This window comes from Oncorhynchus mykiss, chromosome 6, assembly GCF_013265735.2.
Source record: "Oncorhynchus mykiss isolate Arlee chromosome 6, USDA_OmykA_1.1, whole genome shotgun sequence".
NCBI lineage: Eukaryota > Metazoa > Chordata > Actinopteri > Salmoniformes > Salmonidae > Oncorhynchus > Oncorhynchus mykiss.
The window spans coordinates 11365587-11391533 of record NC_048570.1 but is presented as its reverse complement, the minus strand read 5'-3'; the positions used below and the strand labels follow the sequence as shown (position 1 = coordinate 11391533).

At 41.9% G+C, this 25947-nt stretch overlaps 1 protein-coding gene across 2 annotated transcripts in view; it reads left to right on the top strand.

Annotated features, from left to right (window-relative positions):
• Positions 1–858: 858 nt before the first annotated feature.
• Positions 859–25947, top strand: part of LOC110525252 (serine-rich coiled-coil domain-containing protein 1) — a 109861-nt gene continuing 84772 nt past the window's right edge. For both annotated transcript variants that reach the window (XM_036979389.1, XM_036979390.1), the window contains exons 1-5: positions 859–1222; positions 6382–7655; positions 11949–12142; positions 22132–22222; positions 24121–24358. In XM_036979389.1, the coding sequence (XP_036835284.1) occupies positions 6407–7655; positions 11949–12142; positions 22132–22222; positions 24121–24358 (1772 nt within the window). In that variant the 5' untranslated portion in view covers positions 859–1222; positions 6382–6406. The remainder of the gene's footprint in view (positions 1223–6381; positions 7656–11948; positions 12143–22131; positions 22223–24120; positions 24359–25947) is intronic.

Here is a 25947-nt window from a genome sequence, read left to right as displayed (position 1 = left end):
GGGTCAGCTAAAATTCTTGCAGGAGTCCTGTAGGGGCAGAACCTGCAGGATTTGTTACTCCTGCAGAACATGCTATTTCTACAGGAAAGTGACAATGAATACTGGGGATTTTCTTACAGGAGCAAATATCCTACATGATTCCTGCAGAAAAAAATGTAGGATATTTGTGACTGTATGAAATCTAAAGGTCCTGCAAGATTTTTCCTGTACAAATGTTCCTGTAGAAATCCAGCCTTTTTTTTTTTTTTTTTTTTGTGTGCTATTGTGCAAATTGATCTGTTACATGTTTAACAGTGTTTTGACTAGTGTTGTAGTTGGAAACTAATTGGTACCAGAAGACTGCAGCAGCGGACCCATTTCCTCAGACAGGGGAGGACCGAAGGTTTTAACCCTTCATCTCTGTAAGGCTGGGTTGCCTTGGTGAGGGGGCCTGATGTTGAAAGACCCAAAACAGCCAATGACCCCAGGTTACATCACTGTCCTAGAGCGTTGTGAGATGTATTTAGCCAATCAATGAGGATTTAGATATTAATGGTAGCAACAAATCAATACAGAAAATAAATGATGCAATCATACTGTGTGTGTTATATAAAGATGCTTTTATCATTTGGTTTCCTGACTGGACTACAGGGTGACTGAAATACGTCACACCTGTAATTAAGATACTAATTAAGAAAAGATGGTATAAAATAGTGAACAAAAATTGATTATGGACACTAATTCCTCCATTTAAGTCACTGTTCAACTGTTTATTATTCTTGCATGTTGATATTTTCTCAAGAGCAAATTCACTATTACAAAGTAATGCTTTAAAAATGTTTTTTTTTAAACAATTATAGTTTTGTTACTGGCCATACTGTTGCTTGACAATAAGCTCAGCATTATCCATAACTCAATGGCATCCTCAGGTCAGCAATTGAATCGGAAGCACCACCAGCTTCATGAAGATGCGGCTCACTCTTCAGGGAAGGTGTGAGGTGTACGTCACCCACGCTCGTGGTCTGTGTAATACGGAAGAGAGGATGAGAGACATTCCACGTCATTGAGGTGCACTTGTGCGATAAATATATATATATTTAATAGTTTTGCTATTTCCGTAAGATTTGCATGCGTTTGCACACCATGGTTAAGTTAATATTGAATCATTAGAGATTTAATTATATTCAGACCAGCTTCGTCTTTCACTGAAAGGAGCGGCCTGGGCATTGAAATTCAGCTGAAGGTAAAACATTAGCTAGTTTAGCTTGTTAAGTTAGCCGCATCTTTTTCGCCGGTCTCGAGGGCTCACATGCACCTTGCTTGTCAACTAAAAACAGCTTGGTGATAACTAGATTTTAGTCGTCGTCTGCAACTTTGGTATCATGGCTGTATTTGGTTTGAATTACTTGCCTGGTCCATGGCTTTCCAGTTGAATGTGTCCTCACCAAGAATAACATTGATATTATGGTTGGGCACGTACAGCTTCAAAATTGTTGACGTTTGACAGATCGAGCTGCTATCCTGCGTGCAGAGATTGAAGCTAGCTAACGTTAGCTAGCGACAATAGGCGACATTTTAATAGCTGAAGTTAATCAATATTTACATCTAGTTAGGCATCAATATACCCATATTAACATTTGAATAGCAATCTAACAGCACCCAACGTTAGCTAGTTCGTTTCCGGCATTATATACACCAGTGCAACAACTGTCAAGTGTTTTCAACAGGGAATTAGCTAGCTAACTAGTTGTCATAGCTACTAACGTTACAGTACTGCTCCGTGTCCTTTATGGAAGGGGTTTTGTGCGGCGTGATTTATTACATTATAGTTACCTAGTTACTACCTAGTTACTGCATTGCATTCAACTGAAGACCTAACTAGTCTTGTTAGGATAGGATGAGATTAAGTGTTATGTGCCTTGTATATGCCTTGAATTGAAATAGGTAAAATGTCTCGTCTTTGGAGTTATATAGCCGCTAATGGTCATTGTGTTTTGTGAGATGATGCATAGCTAGGTAACATGAAGACAATAGCAGTTGCAGTACAGTATCTGGTTGAGTTTGTTGTTGTTGCATGTAAGCTGTTGTCATTCAGGAAACACCCATCAGTCACATTCTATTATACACCTTGTTTCTGCCATTAATGTTAAAAGAGGGGAGAAATATGTAGGTGTAGGTCTATGAATAATGAGCTGTGGGAAGACCTTACATAACTTGACTAGTTGGGACATGGGCAATAGACCATAGCAGCATATCAAGCCATCACAAACCGCATCATCTTATCTTAAAAAGGGCACATTGTCTGGATACAGACTTGGTCTGAATGGAATGACTATGGCTTCTGTAAAAACATAGTGCACTATAAAGGGAATAGTGCCATTTGGGATGCAAGTCTATGGCGTGTTTGTGCTGGTGGCATTTTCAGAACAGCAATTCCAATTTTCAAGACCTCTTTGTCAACATCAATCATGAGAAAAAAAAACAACAGGTAGTGGATACTTGGCCATTCACCAGCAATGTCAAGCATATGTATGACCAGTGTATTAAGTGCTTGATTTATTAACATTGTTTGCCACTCAGTGAAAAAAAAGCAGGTTAATTGAATTACACAAGGACTTGTGATTGAAGGCTTATATTTAGCCTAGGTATTATTTGACGATCCCTGAATTAATCATATTATTCCCTACTGTTTTAAATGCAGTGTTTTGACCTTTAAATTGTGCAACAAAGCTTATTTGGAGAAAAAGTTTAATATATATATATATTTTTTAAGATATTGTAAAATTGGCCATAAATTTGAAACATTTTTTTAGATGATTTTGTAGGCCATATTGCCCAGCCCCACCTACAGCAGCAAATATTGAGGCAGTTTATTATAATTCTTACCCTATAATAATGTACTAAATCACAGATTTGGCACATCATTACATATGTTAGACTACACATTATGAAATACACTGAGTGCTCTTTCCATGACTGACTGACAAGGTGAAAGCTATGATCCCTTATTGGTGTCACCTGTTAAATCCACTTCAATCAGTGTAGGCTAGATGAAGGGGAGGAGACATTAAAGAAGGATTTTTAAGCATTGAGACAATTGAGACATGGATTGTGAATGTGTTCCAGAGAGTGAATGGGCAAGACAAAATATTGAAGTGCCTTTGAACAGGGTATGGTAGTAGGTGCCAGGCGCACTAGTTTGAGTGTGTCAAGAACTGCAACACTGCTGGGTTTTTCACACTTAACAGTTTCCCGTGTGTATCAAGAATGGTCTACCACCCAAAGGACATCCAGCCAACTTCACACAACTGTGGGAAGCATTAGAGTCAACATGGGCCAGCATCCCTGTGGAATGCTTTTGACACCTTGTAGAGTCCGTGCACTGATGAATTGAGGCTGTTCTGAAGGGAAGGGTGGGGTGCAACTCAATATTAGGAAGGTGTTCCTAATGTTTTGTACACTGAGGGTATATTGAGACAAATACACACAGTAGCCTACAAGTAGAAAAATAGTACTCAATTGATTGAATATGAAATGTAATTCAATATGATTGAAATAGGCCTATAGCCTACAGTTGATATTTTAATGCAGCCATTTCACTTGATGAATCTTTTTAAAGCGCTGGGGACACCAGTAGTGAGAGTACGTGGTGCAGACACAGATCCTGTCCACATCACATGGTAGGAGCAGTCTGCCAGGTAGGATGCAATCCAAGAGTGGAGGGGACTCAGGCCATTTTAAAGTCAGAGGGAATGCAGCCAGTGGTCAGGGATGAGTTGATGAGGGAAGTGAGGAATGGGAGGAGGGGATGGGGTTGAGCAGGCAGGTTGTCAGGTGGCCGGACCTCACTAGTTGCAGGATTTCATTTGGAGAGAGAGGGGAGAAAGAGGTCAAGGCTTGGGGTAGTTCTGTGTGAGTAGGACCAGTAGACTCAATAGACTGAGTGAATGAGGCACAAAGTACAAAGTAATGAGGAGCATCAGTGCCTTCGCAAAGTATTCAGACCCTTTGACTTTTTTCACATTTTGTTGCATTACAGCCTTATTATGAAATTGATTACATCGTTTTTTCCCCCTCAATCTACACAAAATACCACATAACAACAAAGCAAATACAGGTTTTTATTCATTTTTGCTAACTTGTGAAAAAAATTAAAAAATATCACATTTACATAAGTATTCAGACACTTTACTCAGTACTTTGTTGAAGCACCTTTGGTAGCGATTACAGCAATGAGCATTCTTGGGAATGACGCTACAAGCTTGCCACACCTGTATTTGGATGGTTTCTCCCTTCTCTGCAGATCCTCTCAAGCTCTGTCAGGTTGGATGTGGAGCATTGCTGCACAGCTATTTTCCGGTCTCTCCAGAGATGTTGGATTGGGTTCAAGTCCTGGCTCTTGTTGGGCCACTCAAGGACATTCAAAGACTTGTCCGAAGCCATTCCTGCGTTGTCTTGACTGTGTGCTTAGGGTCGTTGTCCTGTTGGAAGGTGATCCTTTGCCCCAGTCTGAGGTACTGAGCACTCTGGAGCAGGTTTTCATCAAGGATTTCTCTGTACTTTGATCCATTCATCTTTGCCTCGATCCTGACTAGTCTCCCAGTCCCTGCCGCTGAAAAACATCCCAACGGCATGATGCTGCCACCACCGTGCTTCACCGTAGGTATGGTGCCATGTTTCCTCCAGACATGATACTTGGCATTCAGGCCAAGGAGTTCAACCTTGGTTTCATCAGACCAGAGAATCTTGTTTCTCATGGTCAGAGAGTCTTGGTGGAGTGCTGCAGAGATGGTTGTCCTTCTGGAAATTTCTCCCATCTCCATAGAGGAACTCTAGAGGTCTGTCAGAGTGACCATTGGGTTCTTGGTCACCCCCACTGACCAAGGCCCTTCTCCTCCGATTGCACAGTTTTCCCGGGCGGCCAGCTCTAGTAAGAGTCTTGGTGGTTCAAAACTTCTTCCATTTAAGAATGATGGAGGCCACTGTGTTCTTGGGGCCTTCAATGCTGCAGAAATGGTCTGGTGATGGGTACCAGACCATTTCTGCAGCATTGAAGGCCCCCAGATCTGTGCCTGGATACAATCCTGTCTCGGAGCTCTACGGACAATTCCTTCCACCTCATGGCTTAGTTTTTGCTCTGACATGCACTGTCAACTGTGGGACCTTATATAGAGAGATGTGTGCCTTTCCAAATCATGTCCAATCAAGTTAATTTTCCACAGGTGGACTCCAATCAAGTTGTAGAAACATCTCAAGGATGATGAATGGAAACAGGATACACCTGAGCTCAATTTCAAGTCTCATAGCAAATGGTCTGAATACGTATGTAAATATGGTATCTGTTTTTATTTTTAATACATTTGCAAAAAAATTCTAAACCTGTTTTCGCTTTGTCATTATGGAGTATTGTGTGTAGATTGCTGAGGACCTTTTTTGATTTAAGCAATTTTAGAATAAGGCTGTAACGTAACAAAAATGAGGAAAAGGTGTAGAGGTCAGAATACTTTCCGAATGCACTGTAGACTAACTCTTTGACAACTTTGATGTCATAATGGTTTGCAATGATAAGCAGATTCGCCTTCGTACATTTATCTAGCATCTCCCATATAGTGTTTTCCACAAATGCTTCCAACTTAAAGTCCATGTTTAAAAAAAAAAATAGATATAAAAAAAATAATAATTGCAATTTTTAAAGGAAAGTTTTGACTAGCTAGGTCTTTTTAATTTCTAAATTTGCACTAAGAGTGGCATAATCAAGTTAACAGTGCTCATGGGTTCTTTTACATAGAAATGCCACACTAGTCTAACTGTGTGAAAACAGACCAGAGTACAGTATCTCTGGTTTAGGCTATTATCTCTGTGGGACTTTGAGGTAGATTTAGTTACAGATAAGGAAGTTTGCTGGAATGTAAAACTTTGATAATAAAGTTTGATAATACCCTCCTAGGACATCTCTAACCTGGATATGCAACACATTCTATTTGAACAGGCCTAGATTAGGCTATTGAAGGGAGTTATTATTTATGTATTAAGTAGCCTATAGGGTAATTGATTTATGTTGTGTGAACCATGTCTATGATTTAGGGTATTGTCTTCACAAAACTGCCTACTGGTCGAACTGGATTTTTCTCTGTCCTATTGATTGAAAGATATGTTAAAGTGAATGGAAACATTCCTTACTTGAAGGCCCATTGTTAAAACAACTTATTACCCAATAGGATTAGTCTAGCCTATAGCCTAACCTATAACCGAGCTTATTCCAATTCATTTATAGCCTACTTGAAATTATAGGTTCACAGAACATTTTTGTTTTTGATGGGACTTTTTTAATTTTTTTAAATCAACCTGAAGCCCTTTTACTGTGTCTCACTCTCTGACTGTGATGGGATGTCTGTTTTGCAGAGTGACTGACTGCTGCTTAACCTTGATGGGCGAATCAGGGTCGTGCCGCTCCACGCTAGTCTCCAGGCTGCCCATCTTCAGGAGGAGCTTGAGTAAGAGGCAGGACTCGTTGCCCTCCTCCCCGTCCTCAGGCGGCGTGGGCAATGGCGTCCACACCTCGTCCCCCTCCAGCACCAACTCTAGCAACAGCAGCACGGGCAAACGTCGCAGCCTGTTCCGCACGCCCTCCATCCGCTTCAGCAGCAAGAGGAACAGCGAACCACCACGCATCCAGACCCCTCCGCTAGATCCAGCCCAGGACTCCAACGGCAGCCAGGCCAACCCTCAGATTGGCTTTCACGATGGCGCTGGGCCTCCACGGGCCAAGACGCGGCACTCATTTGGCTTCGGGGGCCACCGGCAGAAGAAGATCACCCGCTCGCAGACGGAGGACTTTGAAAAGGTGTCTTCCACGGCCAATAGGAATGTGTTCATCAAATGCATCAGCTCAGCTACCAATGAGGGAGACGACTCTGGGTTTCTGGAAGACTACAGCGGCGGCAGCAAACGGTCATCCAGGCAGAAGAAACAGCTGCTGCCCAAGTCATTCTCTGCCCACCACCGCTTCTCCAAGAACTCTGAGCAGTGCAAGCCCCCAGAGGTGAGCATAGAGCCCCAAGCGTCCGGGGGTACCCTGGGCTCGTGGCCAGGCGAGCTGCTGGGGGAGAGCTCTCTGCAGTCGCCCATGCTGTCTGAGGACCACACCACAGCCCTCACACCCTCTGAGTTTAATGTCCCCATCACAGAAGACACTGTGTCCGAGGTGGATGCGCTACCCGCACCCAGCCCAGCCGACCCGCCAGACAGCAACTTCAGCCATGTCGTCTCTACATCCCAAGTGTTCTTCACGCCTGCCCAAGCTGCCACAAACAAGCACCTCCTGCCAGACACCAGCACAGCCAACACTACGGAGTGTGAGACTGCAATTCCTGTCACAGGGCCAGCAACAGCTGCAACAACACCAATGCCACCGCAACAACAACAATCACGGGAATATAAGGACGAGGGGGAAGAGGAGAAGGAGGATGTGCCGGTGGTGGAGGAAGAGGTGAGACCAGAGCAGACGGAGACTAGTGAGAGCGAGGCTGGCCCAGTGCGTAGTAAAGGCTACCATTCCAATCCAGAGCAGTCTGAGAGGAGGTCCAGGAACTCTGTACTCATCCAGGAACCAGGGAAGGGAGCATGCTGCGGTAGACATGAACTCAGATCATGCCACCTGAGGAAACCCCACACAGGTAAGAACTAAAAATGTTTATGTATCCACATGTGCAGTACTGATCTACCTCTATGTGATTGTCATTGATAATGCAGAAAGGAGGGGCATTGCTCTACGTAAATCCTTGACCAAGTATATTTGGCCCAAATGTTTGCACGCTTGCGTTTCGATCGCCAACATTTTCTATTCAAACTTCACACGGATTACACATGTAGAAGGCAGACGAATAGACCTAGTCTGAAAGGAAGGCTATGCTTTATGTACTCTTTGTTGGATGATGCAGAAATCAGGAAGTACCAGAGTCAGATTTACATGGCTGATTGGGCAGCACTATTTTAGTTCCATGTACAGTGGGAACTATTTCCTCATAAAGGTATTAACCAATGGACAGCGGTTTCCTTAGACAATGTAGGCTCTATTCATTGAGATCCCAACATTGTATCGCTCCCTTTATGGCATCTGTGAGCACACAGAAGTTGTCAATTTTGTTCTACTACTACTTCTATGAGTTGGTAAACAAACTGAAAGAATGCACACTGCCACCTGGATGGTATTGTCTGAACAGGAATGAAGCCAAGGTTGCCTATTTACTGCCACCTGGATGGTATTGTCTGAACAAAAATGAAACCAAGGTTGCCTATTTACTGCCACCTGGATGGTATTGTCTGAACAGGAATGAAGCCAAGGTTGCCTATTTACTGCCACCTGGATGGTATTGTCTGAACAAAAATGAAACCAAGGTTGCCTATTTACTGCCACCTGGAGGGTGTTGTCTGAACAGGCACAGTGTAGTCACAGTGATGCTGAAACGTTGGTGTTTTACCCTATAAATGTGCGACTCTCTTTATTTTTAATGAACAGGTATAAGCCCAGGTTGGGGATTTACTGCCAGCTGCAGTTATGGAATGTTTGCAAAACAGTCCTGTTCCTGGAGAGCTACCCTCCTGTAGGTTTTTGCTCCAACCCCGATTCAGCTTATCAACCAGCTAATCATTAGAATCAGGTTTACTAGATTAGGGTTGGAGTGAAAACCTACAAGACTGTAGCTCTGTAGAAGCAGGTTTGAAGAGCCCTGCTCTAGTCACACGTGGATAACAGCCAATTTGAGAATTGCTAGACTTTGGCTATGTTTTTCTGAAACAGCCCACTAAACTTCAGTTCCCCTGCCAAACTTGAACTTGACTATGATTATGTCTGAATAGTTTTCCTTGAGACAACTGTGTGTTAATAGCATTAGTTAGCCTACTGGTTGTGGGCGGTGTTAGGCAATCCATAATGATAACACATCCCTTTTGTTGTTCATTTTTTATGTAAAGCCTATTTCTTGGGCTACTTTGCAATGTTTCCAACTAAGCTGCACTCAGCCCCCAGGACTGCTGTGCAGAAGAAATATCACCCTGCTCAGAGAAGCACAAGATTGAACTTCACTCAATGTTCTAGAGTTTTCCCCTTTAGTTAATACTATCAACGTTCTAGAGTTTTCCCCTTTAGTTAACACGATCAACGTTCTAGAGTTTTCCTCTTTAGATAACACTATCAACGTTCTAGAGTTTTCCCCTTTAGTTAACACTATCAACATTCTAGAGTTTTCCCCTTTAGTTAACACTATCAACGTTCTAGAGTTTTCCCCATTAGTTAATACTATCAACGTTCTAGAGTTTTCCCCTTTAGTTAACACTATCAACGTTCTAGAGTTTTCCCCTTTAGTTAATACTATCAACGTTCTAGAGTTTTCCCCTTTAGTTAACACTATCAACGTTCTAGAGTTTTCCCCATTAGTTAATACTATCAACGTTCTAGAGTTTTTCCCTTTAGTTAACACTATCAACATTCTAGAGTTTTCCCCTTTAGTTAACACTATCAACGTTCTAGAGTTTTCCCCTTTAGTTAACACTATCAACATTCTAGAGTTTTCCCCTTTAGTTAACACTATCAACGTTCTAGAGTTTTCCCCATTAGTTAATACTATCAACGTTCTAGAGTTTTCCCCTTTAGTTAACACTATCAACGTTCTAGAGTTTTCCCCTTTAGTTAATACTATCAACGTTCTAGAGTTTTCCCCTTTAGTTAATACTATCAACGTTCTAGAGTTTTCCCCTTTAGTTAATACTATCAACGTTCTAGAGTTTTCCCCTTTAGTTAATACTATCAACGTTCTAGAGTTTTCCCCTTTAGTTAACACTATCAACGTTCTAGAGTTTTCCCCTTTAGTTAATACTATCAAAGTTCTAGAGTTTTCCCCTTTAGTTAACACTATCAACGTTCTAGAGTTTTCCCCTTTAGTTAATACTATCAACGTTTCTCTATACTGTGGGAATTGTGATCAAATCAACACAATATTCAACCTTTTCAGCGCAACATACTGAAATAAAACAAACAATATTTTCTTGTGGGCAGAGTTCATTGAAGTATGATCATATTCCACTGACAGGCACGACGACCATACTCTACACAGAGTGGTGTGCCATAACCAGAGTTATGGGAGCCCTATATGCAAATAGACCATTTTCAAATATGGATCTGTGCCGTTCACTTTGAACTGAACTGTGTTTACAGCATGAGTGGTCGTGAGTAGATGCGCTTGTTTTGAGATCAAAGCAAGAGCTGCATGTAGCCACGTGTGTACATTTGTTAATATTTTTTGCCAGTAAGTGAGTTATTAGTCCAGTTATAGCTAATTTCTATTCAGTAATGGGGGAGTGGTTGTTTCGTACAAGAGCACAAAACGTGCATTTCTAGCCCTCAGGTAAATATATTTTTTTCTGTCTTAAAAGGGGCAGTGTTGTATTTTGAGACAGGCTTGAATAAACTAAGTAGCCAATAGACCCCTTTCTGCATTTGCAAATATTGCCGCACGAGGGCGATGCACCCAAGTTGGTGGCAGAACATGGGGGATTTCTTATAGAACGGCAGCAAAAAAAAGCCTCTATTTACATGTTGCGTTTGAGTGCATTTCATACTACTTTTGGATTATAATTGGATTTTAAGGCTTGTATGAATGTCCTGCTTAATATGTCTGTCATCAGTGCAAATCAACTGCATTATACTTTAAAAAAATAAAAACACTTCAACCTGTAAAATAGCTCTTTGGCTAGCTTTTGCTACATGTAACGTAGATGCAGGGAGTCAGGAAGCAAGTGCAGTTAGTGAGTTTAATGCCAAAGAATGATACAAAACAAGAAAAGTGTCTGAACATGGAAACAGAAACAATATTGCCTGGTGGGTTATAACAACAGAGTGCTATATGAAGGGGAAGTAATCAAGGAGGTGATGAAGTCCAGGGGTGCGTAATGAAGGTTACCAAGTGGGCGTGAGGATGGGTTGACAGGACCGGTGGTTAGGAGACTGGCCACATCGAGCACCGGAGAGGGGGAGCGGGAGTGGGCGTGACACTACAGCCTATGTCAATGAGCATTAGCATTCTAGCTAACAACTGCTGCACCCAAAATAGTTATTTTGCAAAGATCACAACCAATTTAATCTTAGCGACTATTCAAGCAAAAGTTTTTTTTTTTTAATTGTAAGCGTATGAGAACTTAAAACAGTTATTTTATCCAGGCTGTATCACATCCGGCTGTGATTGGGAGTCCCATAGGGCGGCGCACAATTGGCCCAATATCGTGCGGGTTTGGCCGGGGTAGGCCGTCATTGTAAATAACTTTTTTAAAAGTGTATTTATTATTATTTTCACCCCAATTCTGTGGTATTCAATTGGTAGTTGTCCCATCGCTGCAACTCCTTACGGACTCGGGAGAGGCAAAGGTCGAGAGCTGCGCGTCCTCTGAAACACGAACCAGCCAAGCTGCACTGCTTCTTGACACAATGCCCGCTTAACCCGGAAGCCAGCCGCACCAATGTGTCAGAGGAAACACTGTGCACCTGGCAACCGTGTCAGCGTGCATGCGCCCGCCCACCACAGGTGTCGCTAGAGCGCGATGGGACAAGGACATCCCTGCCGGCCAAACCCTCCCCTAACCCGGACGACGCTGGGCCAATTGTGCGCAAATAGCAATTCCATCACTACAATTGAAAAAAATACCTTTACGTTAGTGTAAAGATGACCCAAAATCATCTGACTCCTTGAAATCAGTGAAGCTGTTGTTGCAAAACACTGGATCGTTCCAGGCTTGCAATCAATAGCCAATTGATTGTTTTCTTGTTTTTAAGTTTTTCCCCAATGTGTAGGATAGTCTTTATTTTTGTGTTTGACTGTCGAATAGGACAGTCTGTTCACTTGTCTTATTGCCTCTGTTTTGCCTAGGTCTCCACATCAGTCTCTTCTGTTTTTTTGTCTTGTGCTCTGCCTCTCCAGTGTCCATGTGCAGCAGTGGCGCCAGTCCCTACCATGAAGTGATACGCATGGAGCGCCGGCTCCGCTCCTCCTCGGAAGGGGCTGGGGTGCCGCGGCGGCTCCACCTCAACCTCAAAGAGCCCCACAGCGCCACCGAGGGTAACGTCCTGCTCAGAAAGAGGAACAACTCATCCTCCTCCAAGCTGGGCAGCCTGGTAGGTGTTTACGTCACTACAGTACAGTTACAGTCCAGTACATTAGGGTTACAATTAGGGTTGCAAAACTACCGGTAATATTCCAAAGTAAGCAGAATATTCTATGGCAATCTATGGTAACTTTGATTATTTATACTTCAATTACATAATGTTAAAATCAAATTGTATTAGTCACATGCACCGAATGGTGTAGACCTTACAGTGAAATGCATACTTATGAGCCCCTAACCAACAATGATATTTAAAAAAATATATATGATTAATAATAAGAAATAAAAGTAACAAGTAATTAAAGAGCAGCAGTAAAATAACAATATCAAGACTATATACAGGGGGGGACCGGTAAAGAGTACATTTTTATCTTCCTCTGACACCGCCTGGTATAGAGGTCCTGGATGGCAGGAAGCTTGGCCCCAGTGACGTACTGGGCCGGACACACTACCCTCTGTAGTGCCTTGCGGTCGGAGGCCGAGCATGGAATTGCCTTCATTTCTCAGAACAAGAATAGACTGATGAGTTTCAGAAGAAAGTCTTTGTTTTTGGTCATTTTGAGCCTGTAATCGAACCCACAAATGCTGATGCTCCAGATACTCAACTCGTCTAAAGAAGGTTAGTTTTATTGCTTCTTTAAAACTTTTTCAGGATTGGTGTGTCCCCTGCGGGACGGTTGAGTTAACGTAGGCTAATGCGATTAGTATGAGTTTGTAAGTTACAAGAACATTTCCCAGGACATAGACATATCTGATATTGTCAGAAAGCTTAAATTCTTGTTTATCTAACAGCACTGTCCAATTTACAATAGCTATTACAGTGAAAGAATACCATTGCTATTGTTTGAGAGTGCACAGTTTTGAACATGAAAAGTTATTAATCAGTACAACAGTTTTCAGCTGTGCTAACATATTTTGCAAAATGGTTTTCTAATGATCAGTTGCCTTTTAAAATGATCAACTTTGATTAGCTAACACAACGTGCCATTGGAACACAGGAGTGATGGTTGCTGATAATGGATTTCTGTACGCCTATGTGGATATTCCATAAAAATCTGCCGTTTCCAGCTACAATCGTCATTTACAACATTTAACAATGTCTACACTGTATTTCGGATCAATTTGATGTCACAGCTATAATGTGAATTACATTATCTCTATGGCTGAACCACCCTCTATGGCTGGACCACCCTCGGTCACAGCTATAATGTGAATTACATTATCTCTATGGCTGGACCACCCTAGGTCACAGCTATAATGTGAATTACATTATCTTTGACTAGACCACCCTAGGTCACAGCTATAATGTGAATAACATTATCTCTATGGCTGGACCACCCTAGGGCACAGCTATAATGTGAATTACATTATCTCTGACTAGACCACCCTAGGTCACAGCTATAATGTGAATGACATTATCTCTGACTAGACCACCCTAGTTTAGCCATTAAGTAGAAAAGCAAAAAATGTGCTTTTCTTTCAAAAACAAGGACATTTCTAAGTGACCCCAAACTTTTGAACGGTAGTGTATGTGTATTGAACACTATTCAAGAGGAAAAACAATACTGTGTGGATGTTTTGGAGTCTGATAACTCTGAGGAGGATGTTGGAAAAAATATCTTGGGTATTGAGTAGACTGATACCCCATTTCATTGATCCCCAATCCTTAGGTAAAGCTGTACAGTGCTATATGAATGTCAATACACACAATAGGCTGACTGGGGAGGGGATTTCACACAGTCACAGTGCCGCGCGATAAGAGCTACAACGCTAATATTTGCCTAAACTCTTCAGTTGTGTTCTGTGGGTGTCACCGAGTAGACTGATACCCCGTTTCATTGCTTCACATTCCAACCATGTTTAACATGATCTAGTCTAAATATGGCATGATTCCACCAATTGTAACCTTCTGCATCACTTTCAAAGAGGTACTTTTATTATAAAGGCAAACCGCAAATTCCACTATGGTGCCTAATCCTTATTGTGGCCAACTTCACAACACATAACCCGGTCAGGTTGAGCCTCACTAGCCAGATGAAGCTAGCTGGCTGCTTATAATGTTAGCTTTGGGCAACAGGGTTAAGTGGCTGGCTAGCTGTTTTATTTTCATGAACTGAAGTTAAATTTCAATAGGCGAAGTGTCTACCTAGCTAATATTTACAAGGATTCCTAAATCATTGCTAAGAATAATGAAAATGACTGCAGTTTCTACTGGTCGTTGCTTTCAGGCTGGTTGTATTGGTGCTAGCTAGGTACCAAGCTAATGCTAGCTAGCTACCCATCCCAGAAGTTGCGGTCGAACAAGTAATGCTTAATTACCAACGCGATATTGTAAACACATCGTTCGTGGCCGGTATTTGCTTGTTTGCAGACTTTTTTTGTACAGCTTTGACAGTGCTACTGATAGTAGTGGTGGCGCTTGGGCACCTGCAAATTCAGAACACACAACATTCTATAATAGAACTGTGTTATTTGACGTGTCAAATTAAAAGCTTATTTAACACGTCAAATAGTGTTATTGACTTGTATCTTTTTTGACGCGCAAAGACCCAAATGGCATTCCATAGTATTTCGTGAAGCTAATAGCAGTGATGTTATTACTGTGTAACTCCGTTAGGGCAACATCTGAAAAATAGCGCACTTGTGGACCGGTGCTCGACCAGTCGCAAAAGCCAACATCACCCACGACGGAGAACGGTTGATTGTCAATGGCAATGAATTCCATTATCTTGGCATTAATGGATTTCGCCTTTGAGTTGTCTCGCTGACATTTTATTACTCTTTCAAATGACTGCTCGACTTGTTGACCGCTCGATCCACACAGCACACATTGTGGGCTATGTTAGGAATGCTGTGTTGCACGTGTAGCGCAACATTTTACGTGGCGTCATTACGTTATATAGGTATGCACGTCATCTACCTACGTTATATAGGTATGCATGTCAGCTTTGACATCAGTTGTGCACATCGGCGTTAAACTAGACATCGGGCCGGTGCTGATGTTGGTATTTTTAGCTAATATCGGCCGATTCTGATATGTTCACCGATATATTGTGCATCCCTAGTTCAAAGTTCTTGAAATTTTCCTGATTGACTGACCTTCATGTCTTAAAGTAATGATGGACTGTCGTTTCTCTTTGCTTATTTGAGCTGTTCTTGCCATAAAATGGACTTGGTCTTTTACCAAATAGGGCTATCTTCTGTATACCAACCATACCTTGTCACAACACAACTGATTCCACAAATTAACTTTTAAAAAGGTACACCTGTTAATTGAAATGCATTCCAGGTGACTACCTCATGAAGCTGTTTGAGAGAATGCCAAGACTGTGCAAAGCTGTCCTCAATGCAAAGAGTGGCTACTTTGAAGAATCTCAAATATAAACTATATTTTCATTTGTTTAACACTTATTTTTGGTTACTATATGATTCCATATGTATTATTTCATATTCTGCAATGTAAAAAATAGTACAATTAAGAAAAACCCTTGAATGAGTACATCAGCTGATATCTCAGTGCTGTACAGAAACCCAGCCTAAAACCCCAAACAGTAAGCAATGCAGGTGTAGAAGCACGGTGGCTAGGAAAAACTCCCTAGAAAGGACAAAACCTAGGAAGAAACCTAGAGAGGAACCAGGCTATGAGGGGTGGCCAGTCCTCTTCTGGCTGTGCCGGGTGGAGATTATAACAGAACATGGCCAAGATGTTCAAATGTTCATAAATGGCCAGCATGGTCAAATAATAATAATCACAGTAGTTGTCGAGAGTGCAGCAAGTCAGCACCTCAGGAGTAAATGTGTCTTCAGTGTTTTTAGATAATTTTGTCAGATGTTACTATGGAATACTGAAGTATAATTACAAGCATTTCATAAGTGTCAAAGGCTTTTATTGACAATTACATGAAGTTGATGCAAAGAGTCAATATTTGCAGTGTTGACCCTTCTTTTTCAAGACCTCTACAATCCGCCCTGGCATGCTGTCAATTAACGTCTGGGCCTCATCCTGACTGATGGCAGCCCATTCTTGCATAATCAATGCTTGGAGTTTGTCAGAATTTGTTGGGGTTTGTTTGTCCACCCGCCTCTTGAGGATTAACCACAAGTTCTCAATGGGATTAAGGTCTGGGGAGTTTCCTGGCCATGGACCCAAAATAGCAATGTTTTGTTCCCCGAGCCACTTAGTTATCACTTTTGCCTTATGGCAAGGTGCTCCATCATGCTGGAAAAGGCATTGTTCGTCACCAAACTGTTCTTGGATGGTTGGGAGAAGTTGCTCTCGGAGGATGTGTTGGTACCATTCTTTGGTACCAAATTTGATTTGATTTATTCATGGCTGTGTTCTTATGCAAAATTGTGAGTGAGCCCACTCCCTTGGCTGAGAAGCAACCCCACACATGAATGGTCTCAGGATGCTTTGCTGCTGGCATGACACAGGACTGATGGTAGTGCTCACCTTGTCTTCTCCGTGCAAGCTTTTTTCCTGATGCCCCAAACAATCGGAAAGGGGATTCATCAGAAACAATTACTTTACCCCAGTCCTCAGCAGTCCAATCCCTGTACCTTTTGCAGAATATCAGTCTGTCCCTGATGTTTTTCATGGAGAGAAGGGGCTTCTTTGCTGCCCTTCTAGACACCAGGCCATCCTCCAAAAGTCTTCGCCTCACTGCAGATGCGTGCAGATGCACTCACACCTGCCCGCTGCCATTCCTGAGCAAGCTCTGTACTGGTGGTGCCCTGATCCCGCAGCTGAATCAACTTTAGGAGACGCTCCTGGCCTTCGCTGGACTTTCTTGGGCGCCCTGATGCCTTCTTCACAACAATTGAACCGCTGTCCTTGAAGTTCTTGATGATCTGATAAATGGTTGATTTAGGTGCAATCTTAGTGGCAGCAATATCCTTGCCTGTGAAGCCCTTTTTGTGCAAATCAATGATGACGGCACGTGTTTCCTTGCAGGTAACCATGGTTGACAGAGGAAGAACAATGATTCCAAGCACCACCCTCCCTTTTGAAGCCTCCAGTCTGTTATTCAAACTTAATCAACAGGACAGAGTGATCTCCAGCCTTTTTCTCGTCAACACTCACACCTGTGTTAACAAGAGAATCACTGACATGATGTCAGCTGGTCCTTTTGTGGCAGGGCTGAAATACAGTGGAAATGGTTTTGGGGGGATTCAGTTCATTTGCATGGCAAAGAGGGACTTTGCAATTTATTGTAATTTATCTGATCACTTTTCATAACATTCTGGAGTATATGCAAATTGCCATCATACAAACTGAGGCAGCAGACTTTGAAAATTAATATTTGTGTCATTCTCAAATCTTTTGGCCACGACTGTAGATGTGTCCAAACTTTTGACTTGTACTGTGTGTATATATACACAGTATATACATTATACTATATTACAGTACATGAAAGGACAGCACATTAGGGGTGCTTAGTAGGTGTTTACAGCACAGGACAGCAGGACAAGACAGCAGGGGAGATGGGAGCGGTGCTAGCACCATTAGTGTTGCGGACTAAATAGCTTAGTCAATGGCCACATCCTCTTCTGGATTACACTCCCACACGGGGATAACAGCACCTCCCCTGAATCAAACATACTAATCCTTTAACTAACTGCTTTGCAGATCAGTGCAACAGGCAGCCCCTTCCAAGGCGACAGCGATTTGTCACTCAAGGGATTGCTCACACCTCCTTCCCTGTCTGGCCACTCCAATCCACATCCCTGCATGAACAGTAAACACTTGTGCTTATTTTGTAGTGCATCATACTAAGATGTATTTAGTTTTGGGAGTGGCACAAACACCCCTCGTCTTCCATACTCAGGAGGGAAAGCACATGTGCAATACTTGCATGTGTGGCTAAATCTGCGGTTGATGAAATGTAAGTGGCGGCAGTCTCTCCAATCTTGGTTTGAAGTTTTCCCCCAAGCTCTCCCGTGGGGAATCGGAGAGCGTGGCCGTAGGAGTGTATTACCAATTTATTCTCCTTCTTTTGCCATCCTCTTTTTAAATTTGTGGGAATAACAGAAGGCACTCCAGTGTGACGAGCAAAGCTTCACTGAGATGCTGAAGTGTTTTCCATCGCCGAGTTGAGTAGGCTCGTGGTTTCATGAGCAGTCAAGGGCAATGCAGAGGCGGGCTAAAGTCTGTTTGCTGGACAAGTACAAGGGAACACTGGGGAAATAACCCCCCCCCCCCCCCCCCCTTCTCTGTGTCATAATTAGAATACACTCAACAGCCAACAGGATATGGTTGCTCCTTCTTCTACTGTGGGTTCAGGATACACAATCAAGTGCAGAAACGTGTTAATGCCATTTCCACAGAAATAAAATGATGTATAGTAGATGATGAATCCACTTCATAAGCCATGCTAAGAGTAGCGTGTGTCTGTTGAAGGAACAAGTAAAAATACATTATCATTCAACATGGAGTCGTTAACCAACCCTTATTACTAAATATTTGGGAATTGTAATAGGGTTGGGTGATATTTGGGAATTGTAATAGGGTTGGGTGATATTTGGGCAGACCTTTTCTACGATATGCTGTTCCTGATATCACGATTTCCGATATAACTGTTTTATGACGTTAATGACTAGATAATTAAAATGTTTGTTTTTATTTACATATTATAGTCACATCCTCATTAAAGGTGCACAATGATCGCGCCACCAGTTCCTCGTTGCAAAAATTTGAATCGTTCGCCTAAATTCAGTGTATGTGACAAAACAAGCAAGGATAGTGTAGATAATCAGTGTACCATTTAAACTGCTGTGAAATATATTTTCCAAAAGCCAAAATATTGTATTTTCAGTTGTTTGAAGCTGGTGTACAAAACCGAAAGTAAATGACGCAAAAACTAAACTTATGAACGGGATGCATAGAAATAGCGCACATAGAACGGATGTACCATCTCCTAGACTTGCTTTCAATGAGAATGACATATCTATAACTCACATTTCTATATGAATTTGGTTGGGTCGCCCAAAAAGTTACATATTGCAGCTTTAAATAATCTTTAGTATGACTACAAAATAAGACAGTTCATTCATTTAGACTTTATTTTCAACATGTTCATATAACTGATAAAACTGCACAGAGTATAGTCAGAGTATAGTCTTAACCATCACGATATATCGTCAATGTCAAATATCACGATATTTGATTTAATCATATATTGTCCCAACCCTAAATGGTAATCTGCCCTGGCCTGTAGTAGACTGGTAATGAATCATTTGAGTACTTATTTGAGTGAATTGTACCTTTAACACTAATCTCTCTATCAATATCCCCTCCTTAACTCTTGTGAAAGTTTTATATCTGGGTATTCACCAAGAACCAAACTGAAGCAAACGGATTTGTCCAATAAGAAACGCTTGTTTGAATTTTTCCGTTGCAAAATGTTCTGCTATTGTGCAAAACGATTTGCTACGGTATGCATTAATGAATACACTCCTGGTTTCTGGACCCTCTGCAACTGCAAATCTTTCCTGTATTGATCGTCTTGAATTTATGCCACAGGTGCAGAATGAATATAATATCTACTGTCCCAAAGTCTTTCTAGGTGAAAAATAAGAGACCTACTGAAGTTGGCAGTGAAGAAATGGATCCTTGTTTTAACAAGCCACCATTTCTAATCAAACACATTTGTATTTGTCACAGGTGTAGGTAGACCTTACAGTGAAATGCTGAATACAACAGGTGTAGGTAGACCTTACAGTGAAATGCTGAATACAACAGGTGTAGTAGACCTTACAGTGAAATGCTGAATACAACAGGTGTAGTAGACCTCACAGTGAAATGCTGAATACAACAGGTGTAGTAGACCTTACAGTGAAATGCTGAATACAACAGGTGTAGGTAGACCTTACAGTGAAATGCTGAATACAACAGGTGTAGTAGACCTTACAGTGAAATGCTGAATACAACAGGTGTAGTAGACCTTACAGTGAAATGCTGAATACAACAGGTGTAGTAGACCTTACAGTGAAATGCTGAATACAACAGGTGTAGTAGACCTTACAGTGAAATGCTGAATACAACAGGTGTAGTAGACCTTACAGTGAAATGCTGAATACAACAGGTGTAGGTAGACCTTACAGTGAAATGCTGAATACAACAGGTGTAGGTAGACCTTACAGTGAAATGGTGAATACAACAGGTGTAGGTAGACCTTACAGTGAAATGCTGAATACAACAGGTGTAGGTAGACCTTACAGTGAAATGCTGAATACAACAGGTGTAGGTAGACCTTACAGTGAAATGGTTACTTACAAGCCCTTAACCAACAATGCAGTTTTAGGAAAATCAGTGTTAAAGTATTTACTAAATAAACTGAAGTTAAAGATTCCGGTTAGTTGAGGTAATATGCACATGTAGGTAGAGGTAAAGGGACTATGCCTATATAATAAACAGTGTGTCCATTTAGCATTAAAGTGACAATCAGAAGTTGAAACAATGACAAAGTTGGATCCTCGCCCCTGTTTTGGTAAAAAGTTGGCCTGGGGAAATTATAACCACCCTCAAAATCATAGACAGAGCTATGGATGCAAGGTCTGACCATCCATGACATCAAAATCATAGTTGTAAACCATGTTTTGAGGCTATACAGTATTTGTTTACATTTACTTTGTTTATAAACAGTGGAGTAAAACAAGCTTATATTTTGTGTTCTGATGAGGTACAATAGTTGGAACTAAGCTCATGAGGGATTTCTAAGTTATATTCTTCAAGAATCAACAGGTACATGTCATTCATTTAGAAGTCCAAAAATGAATGTAGCAACTGCAGATTGCCTCTTTTAAGATTCTCACTCAAACATCATTGCGGGGTAAAAAGGTCAGAGCTTGCACAGTGAAGCAGTATTAATACACATCTATCTATTGCTGGGGGGGGGGGGGGTGACATTAACAGATTAGTTTAGCTCCAAATGATGTATATCTCATATGCCATTTATACAGAAATGGTTGAGCACCGACAGCTGACTGCATGAACATTTCTGCCATTTCACACGCTTGACTTGAAGCTTGACATTTAGGGGCAGTTTCCCAGACACATTAAGCCTAGTCCTTGGACTAAAAATGTATTTCAATAGAGATTATCTGTTGAGCAGGCGTAGTTTTAATCTGTCCCCCTTAAAGTTGATCAATGTGAGCAGAACCAGTTGGTGACATTGTTATGTTCAAACGGAGTTCATGTAGTCCAGAATGTCATATTTTTTTCTACGCTATTACATCGTAAACGTACTTTGTTGTAAATTTGGTACACTGCACTGACATTTTGTCTAGTTGGTAGTCAACATTAATCTTACATGAATCGTATGATTCACCAGTGATAACGGCATCACATTTATTTCTCAATGTTCTCCAAATGTATATGAACACATACATTTTTTTACCATACTTTTTTACCTTGTCCATCAGAAACCCTTAGAGAAGATGAATTATCTTCAAGACATCTCTAGTGTCACATCTTCTGCATTTCTATCTTTTTTTTCACCTGGAGACCCACCTGGGGAACTGTTTTTCTGGGTGTCACCACAAGATGGTAGCATATCCCTTTGAAACACAAGGGAAAGGGGTCAGCATGAACATGAATCCACAACCACTCCTCAGAATATGGATGCCTTTGAACATGTCAATGTTTACTGGGCCAATGGCTTCCCATTCTCAATGGATTAGATAATTGGTTCTTAGATAAAGATATTGGATTTCATAACCTTTGCCTTGGTGACCCCTTATGTTTCCAGCACAGCCATGAATGAACCCCAACAAAACATACAGAATGTCAATGCAAACAGAGTGACCTTGTATGTCTGTTTGTCTCATATCTGTGGTGCCAGGTTTTCTCACCTCCTAGGAAAAACTCTGGGCCCTAGTTATAGCCCATAACTCCTGACGCTACTCCCAAAGTCAAGTGCCGTGCATCAAGCTAGTTGTTCAATTTGTCCAACGCTCTGAGTCACACATACATGTACATTTCCTGTATTGTGTCCTCAGGACCTACTGAACAACCTGGGTTCCTCTGAGCTGGATGAGGATGACCTGATGTTGGACCTGGAGCTCTCTGATGACCAACGCCAGCGTCACGGTATAAACACTTCCCATTCACCAGCAAAGCGTCCCAGGAATAAACACTCCCCATTCATTCATCAGTAAAGCCATCGGTTTCATTCCGAATGGCACCCTATTCCCTACATAGTGCACTACTTTTGACCAGGGCCAATCGGACTCTGGTCAAAAGTAGTGCACTATATAGGGAATAGTAGTGAGAGCCAGCCTCTCTGCTCCTCTGTCAGCCACCCATCCAGGGAAACTTTGGCCCTCAACTTTTGAGCATGACCTCTACATGTATATCCAGGGACACACCCAAGTTTAAGCAGGATAAACTTTGTTTGCGCAGATATTTAGGAAGTTTAGAAAAGGCCTAATTTAACTAGACAAAAGACACTTGCTAGGGTTGTGTTGTCACAACACAACTGATTGGCTCAAACACATTAAGAAGGAAAGAAATTCCACATATTAACTTCTAACAAGGCACACCTGTTCATTGAAATGCATTCCAGGTGACAACCTCATGAAGCTGGTTGAGAGAATGCCAAGAGTGTGCAAAGCTGTCCTCAAGGCAAAGGGTGGCTACTTTGAAGAATCTCAAATATAAAATATATTTTGATTTGTTTAGCACTTTTAACTGGTACTATATGTGTAGATAGTATATTGAAAACCTAAACATAAAATGTATCACAAACTGTTTCTTCATAATGGTTATCGATTTGCACCCGTTAAAACGGTTTTGACATTGGGCTAAAATCACCAAAACAGGTTTGCCCTGCCTACTTATGCTTTCAGTACAAGATTCATTCTCTGATCCTTTAAGGGAATGTACAAAATGATAGTTCATACTGCAAGAGCGCTGATTGGTTCGAGGACGTCCTCCTAACTGTGTAAGTCTATGGAAGGGGGTGAGAACCATGAGTCTCCTAGGTTTTGTATTGAAGTCAATGTACCCAGAGGACGGAAAATGGCTGCCCTCCGGCTACACCATGGTGCTACTATAGAGGGTGCTGTTGAGGCTACTGTAGACCATCATTGCTTACGGAAGGTCTGAGTCAGTTTCACAAGACTTCCATATCTCTAGGCATGCAACATCTATGGAGACTTCGAGAATTACCTTCAATCTTAATTCTCTTAACGTCCCCACTATGTTTGGAGAGGTTGCATCAGAACACGCTGAAGTACACATAAACACGTAGTGAGGGCAAAGCCTTTAGTCAGAGAGCCTCCCCAGGGTGTCATCATTAATACATGCAAAAAAAATATTTTTTGCATGCTAAGTACTTTTTTTTATATACTAAGTGGTTCACAGACTGGCATGAAATCCCTGCAAAGATTTGATAAATCGCACACTTAAAGCGAAGTGATGAGGTGGTTTACTGAGGAAGAGAAGGAAGTGGGAAGCCTCACCCCAACTCAAATGAAGACGCGCGCACGCACACACACACACACACACACACACATGCCTGAATACAGACACACGAACACACAGATGCTCCTATTTTATCTCTCTCAGGTGGCTCCTTGGCATTTTTATTAAAAACCAGGCAGTTTCACAGCAATTTATGGGCTGCAGGGCAGAGACACACTCAGTTTTACCTTGAAACCGAGCCTTCCACATCCTTTTCAAAGATCTGGTTATTTCTGGTTGTCAAACCATTTTTCTTAGTAGTCTCTCTGCGTTAATGAGACTTTAACGGAGATGCCATTGTGCATTTGACTCTGAGCAGCATACAGTGAATAGAATGAAACGATTAGAAGTGCACTGTTCAATAATGGCACTTGTTATAGTATATTATCCAGGGTTGGCTACTCTAAACATGTTGTCAACTCTGTAAAACCAAACTTATTGTCTAACTGAATGTAATGTTGACTGAATGTAATGTTGACTGAATGTAATGTTGACTGAATGCTACTGCTTTTCTGTGTGTGTAGTATTCCGAGAGGACTCCAGTCAGTCCCTGTCCTCCTGCCTGAGCCTGCTGCACTCCCGCTTTGAGCCCTCTGGAGATGGGATTCCTGGCAGGGAGCCCTCTGGAGACGGGATCCTCGGCAGGGAGCCCTTTGGAGACGGGATTCCTGGCAGGGAGCCCTCTGGAAACAGGATCCTCGGCAGGGAGCCCTCTGGAGACGGGATCCCTAGCAGGGAGCCCAGAGGCGCCACCGCCCACAGGTGAGAGAGCCCAGCTGTCACTACATCTATACCACTCACAACAGCTGTCACTACATCTATACCACTCATTACAGCTCTCACTACATCTATACCTCTCACTACATCTATACCACTCACTACAGCTGTCACTACATCTATACCACTCACAACAGCTCTCACTACATCTATACCACTCACTACAGCTCTCACTACATCTATACCACTCACTACAGCTGTCACTACATCTATACCACTCACTACAGCTGTCACTACATCTATACCACTCACTACATCTATACCTCTCACTACATCTATACCACTCACTACATCTATACCTCTCACTACATCTATACCTCTCACTACATCTATACCACTCACTACATCTATACCTCTCACTACATCTATACCACTCACTACAGCTGTCACTACATCTATACCACTCACAACATCTATACCTCTCACTACATCTATACCACTCACTACATCTATACCTCTCACTACATCTATACCACTCACTACAGCTCTCACTACATCTATACCACTCACTACATCTATACCTCTCACTACATCTATACCACTCACTACAGCTCTCACTACATCTATACCACTCACTACATCTATACCTCTCACTACATCTATACCACTCACTACATCTATACCTCTCACTACATCTATACCACTCACTACAGCTCTCACTACATCTATACCTCTCACTACAGCTCTCACTACATCTATACCTCTCACTACATCTATACCTCTCACTACAGCTGTCACTACATCTATACCTCTCACTACAGCTCTCACTACATCTATACCTCTCACTACATCTATACCTCTCACTACAGCTGTCACTACATCTATACCTCTCACTACAGCTCTCACTACATCTATACCTCTCACTACATCTATACCACTCACTACAGCTGTCACTACATCTATACCACTCACTACATCTATACCACTCACAACAGCTGTCACTACATCTATACCACTCACAACAGCTGTCACTACATCTATACCACTCACTACAGCTGTCACTACATCTATACCACTCACTACAGCTGTCACTACATCTATACCACTCACTACAGCTGTCACTACATCTATACCACTCACTACATCTATACCTCTCACTACATCTATACCACTCACTACATCTATACCACTCACTACAGCTGTCACTACATCTATACCTCTCACTATATCTATACCTCTAACTACATCTATACCTCTCACTACAGCTCTCACTACATCTATACCACTCACTACAGCTCTCACTACATCTATACCTCTCACTACAGCTGTCACTACATCTATACCACTCACTACATCTATACCACTCACTACAGTTCTCACTACATCTATACCTCTCACTACATCTATACCACTCACTACAGCTGTCACTACATCTATACCACTCACTACAGCTGTCACTACATCTATACCACTCACTACATCTATACCTCTCACTACAGCTGTCACTACATCTATACCTCTCACTACATCTATACCTCTCACTACATCTATACCACTCACTACAGCTGTCACTACATCTATACCACTCACTACAGCTCTCACTACATCTATACCACTCACTACAGCTGTCACTA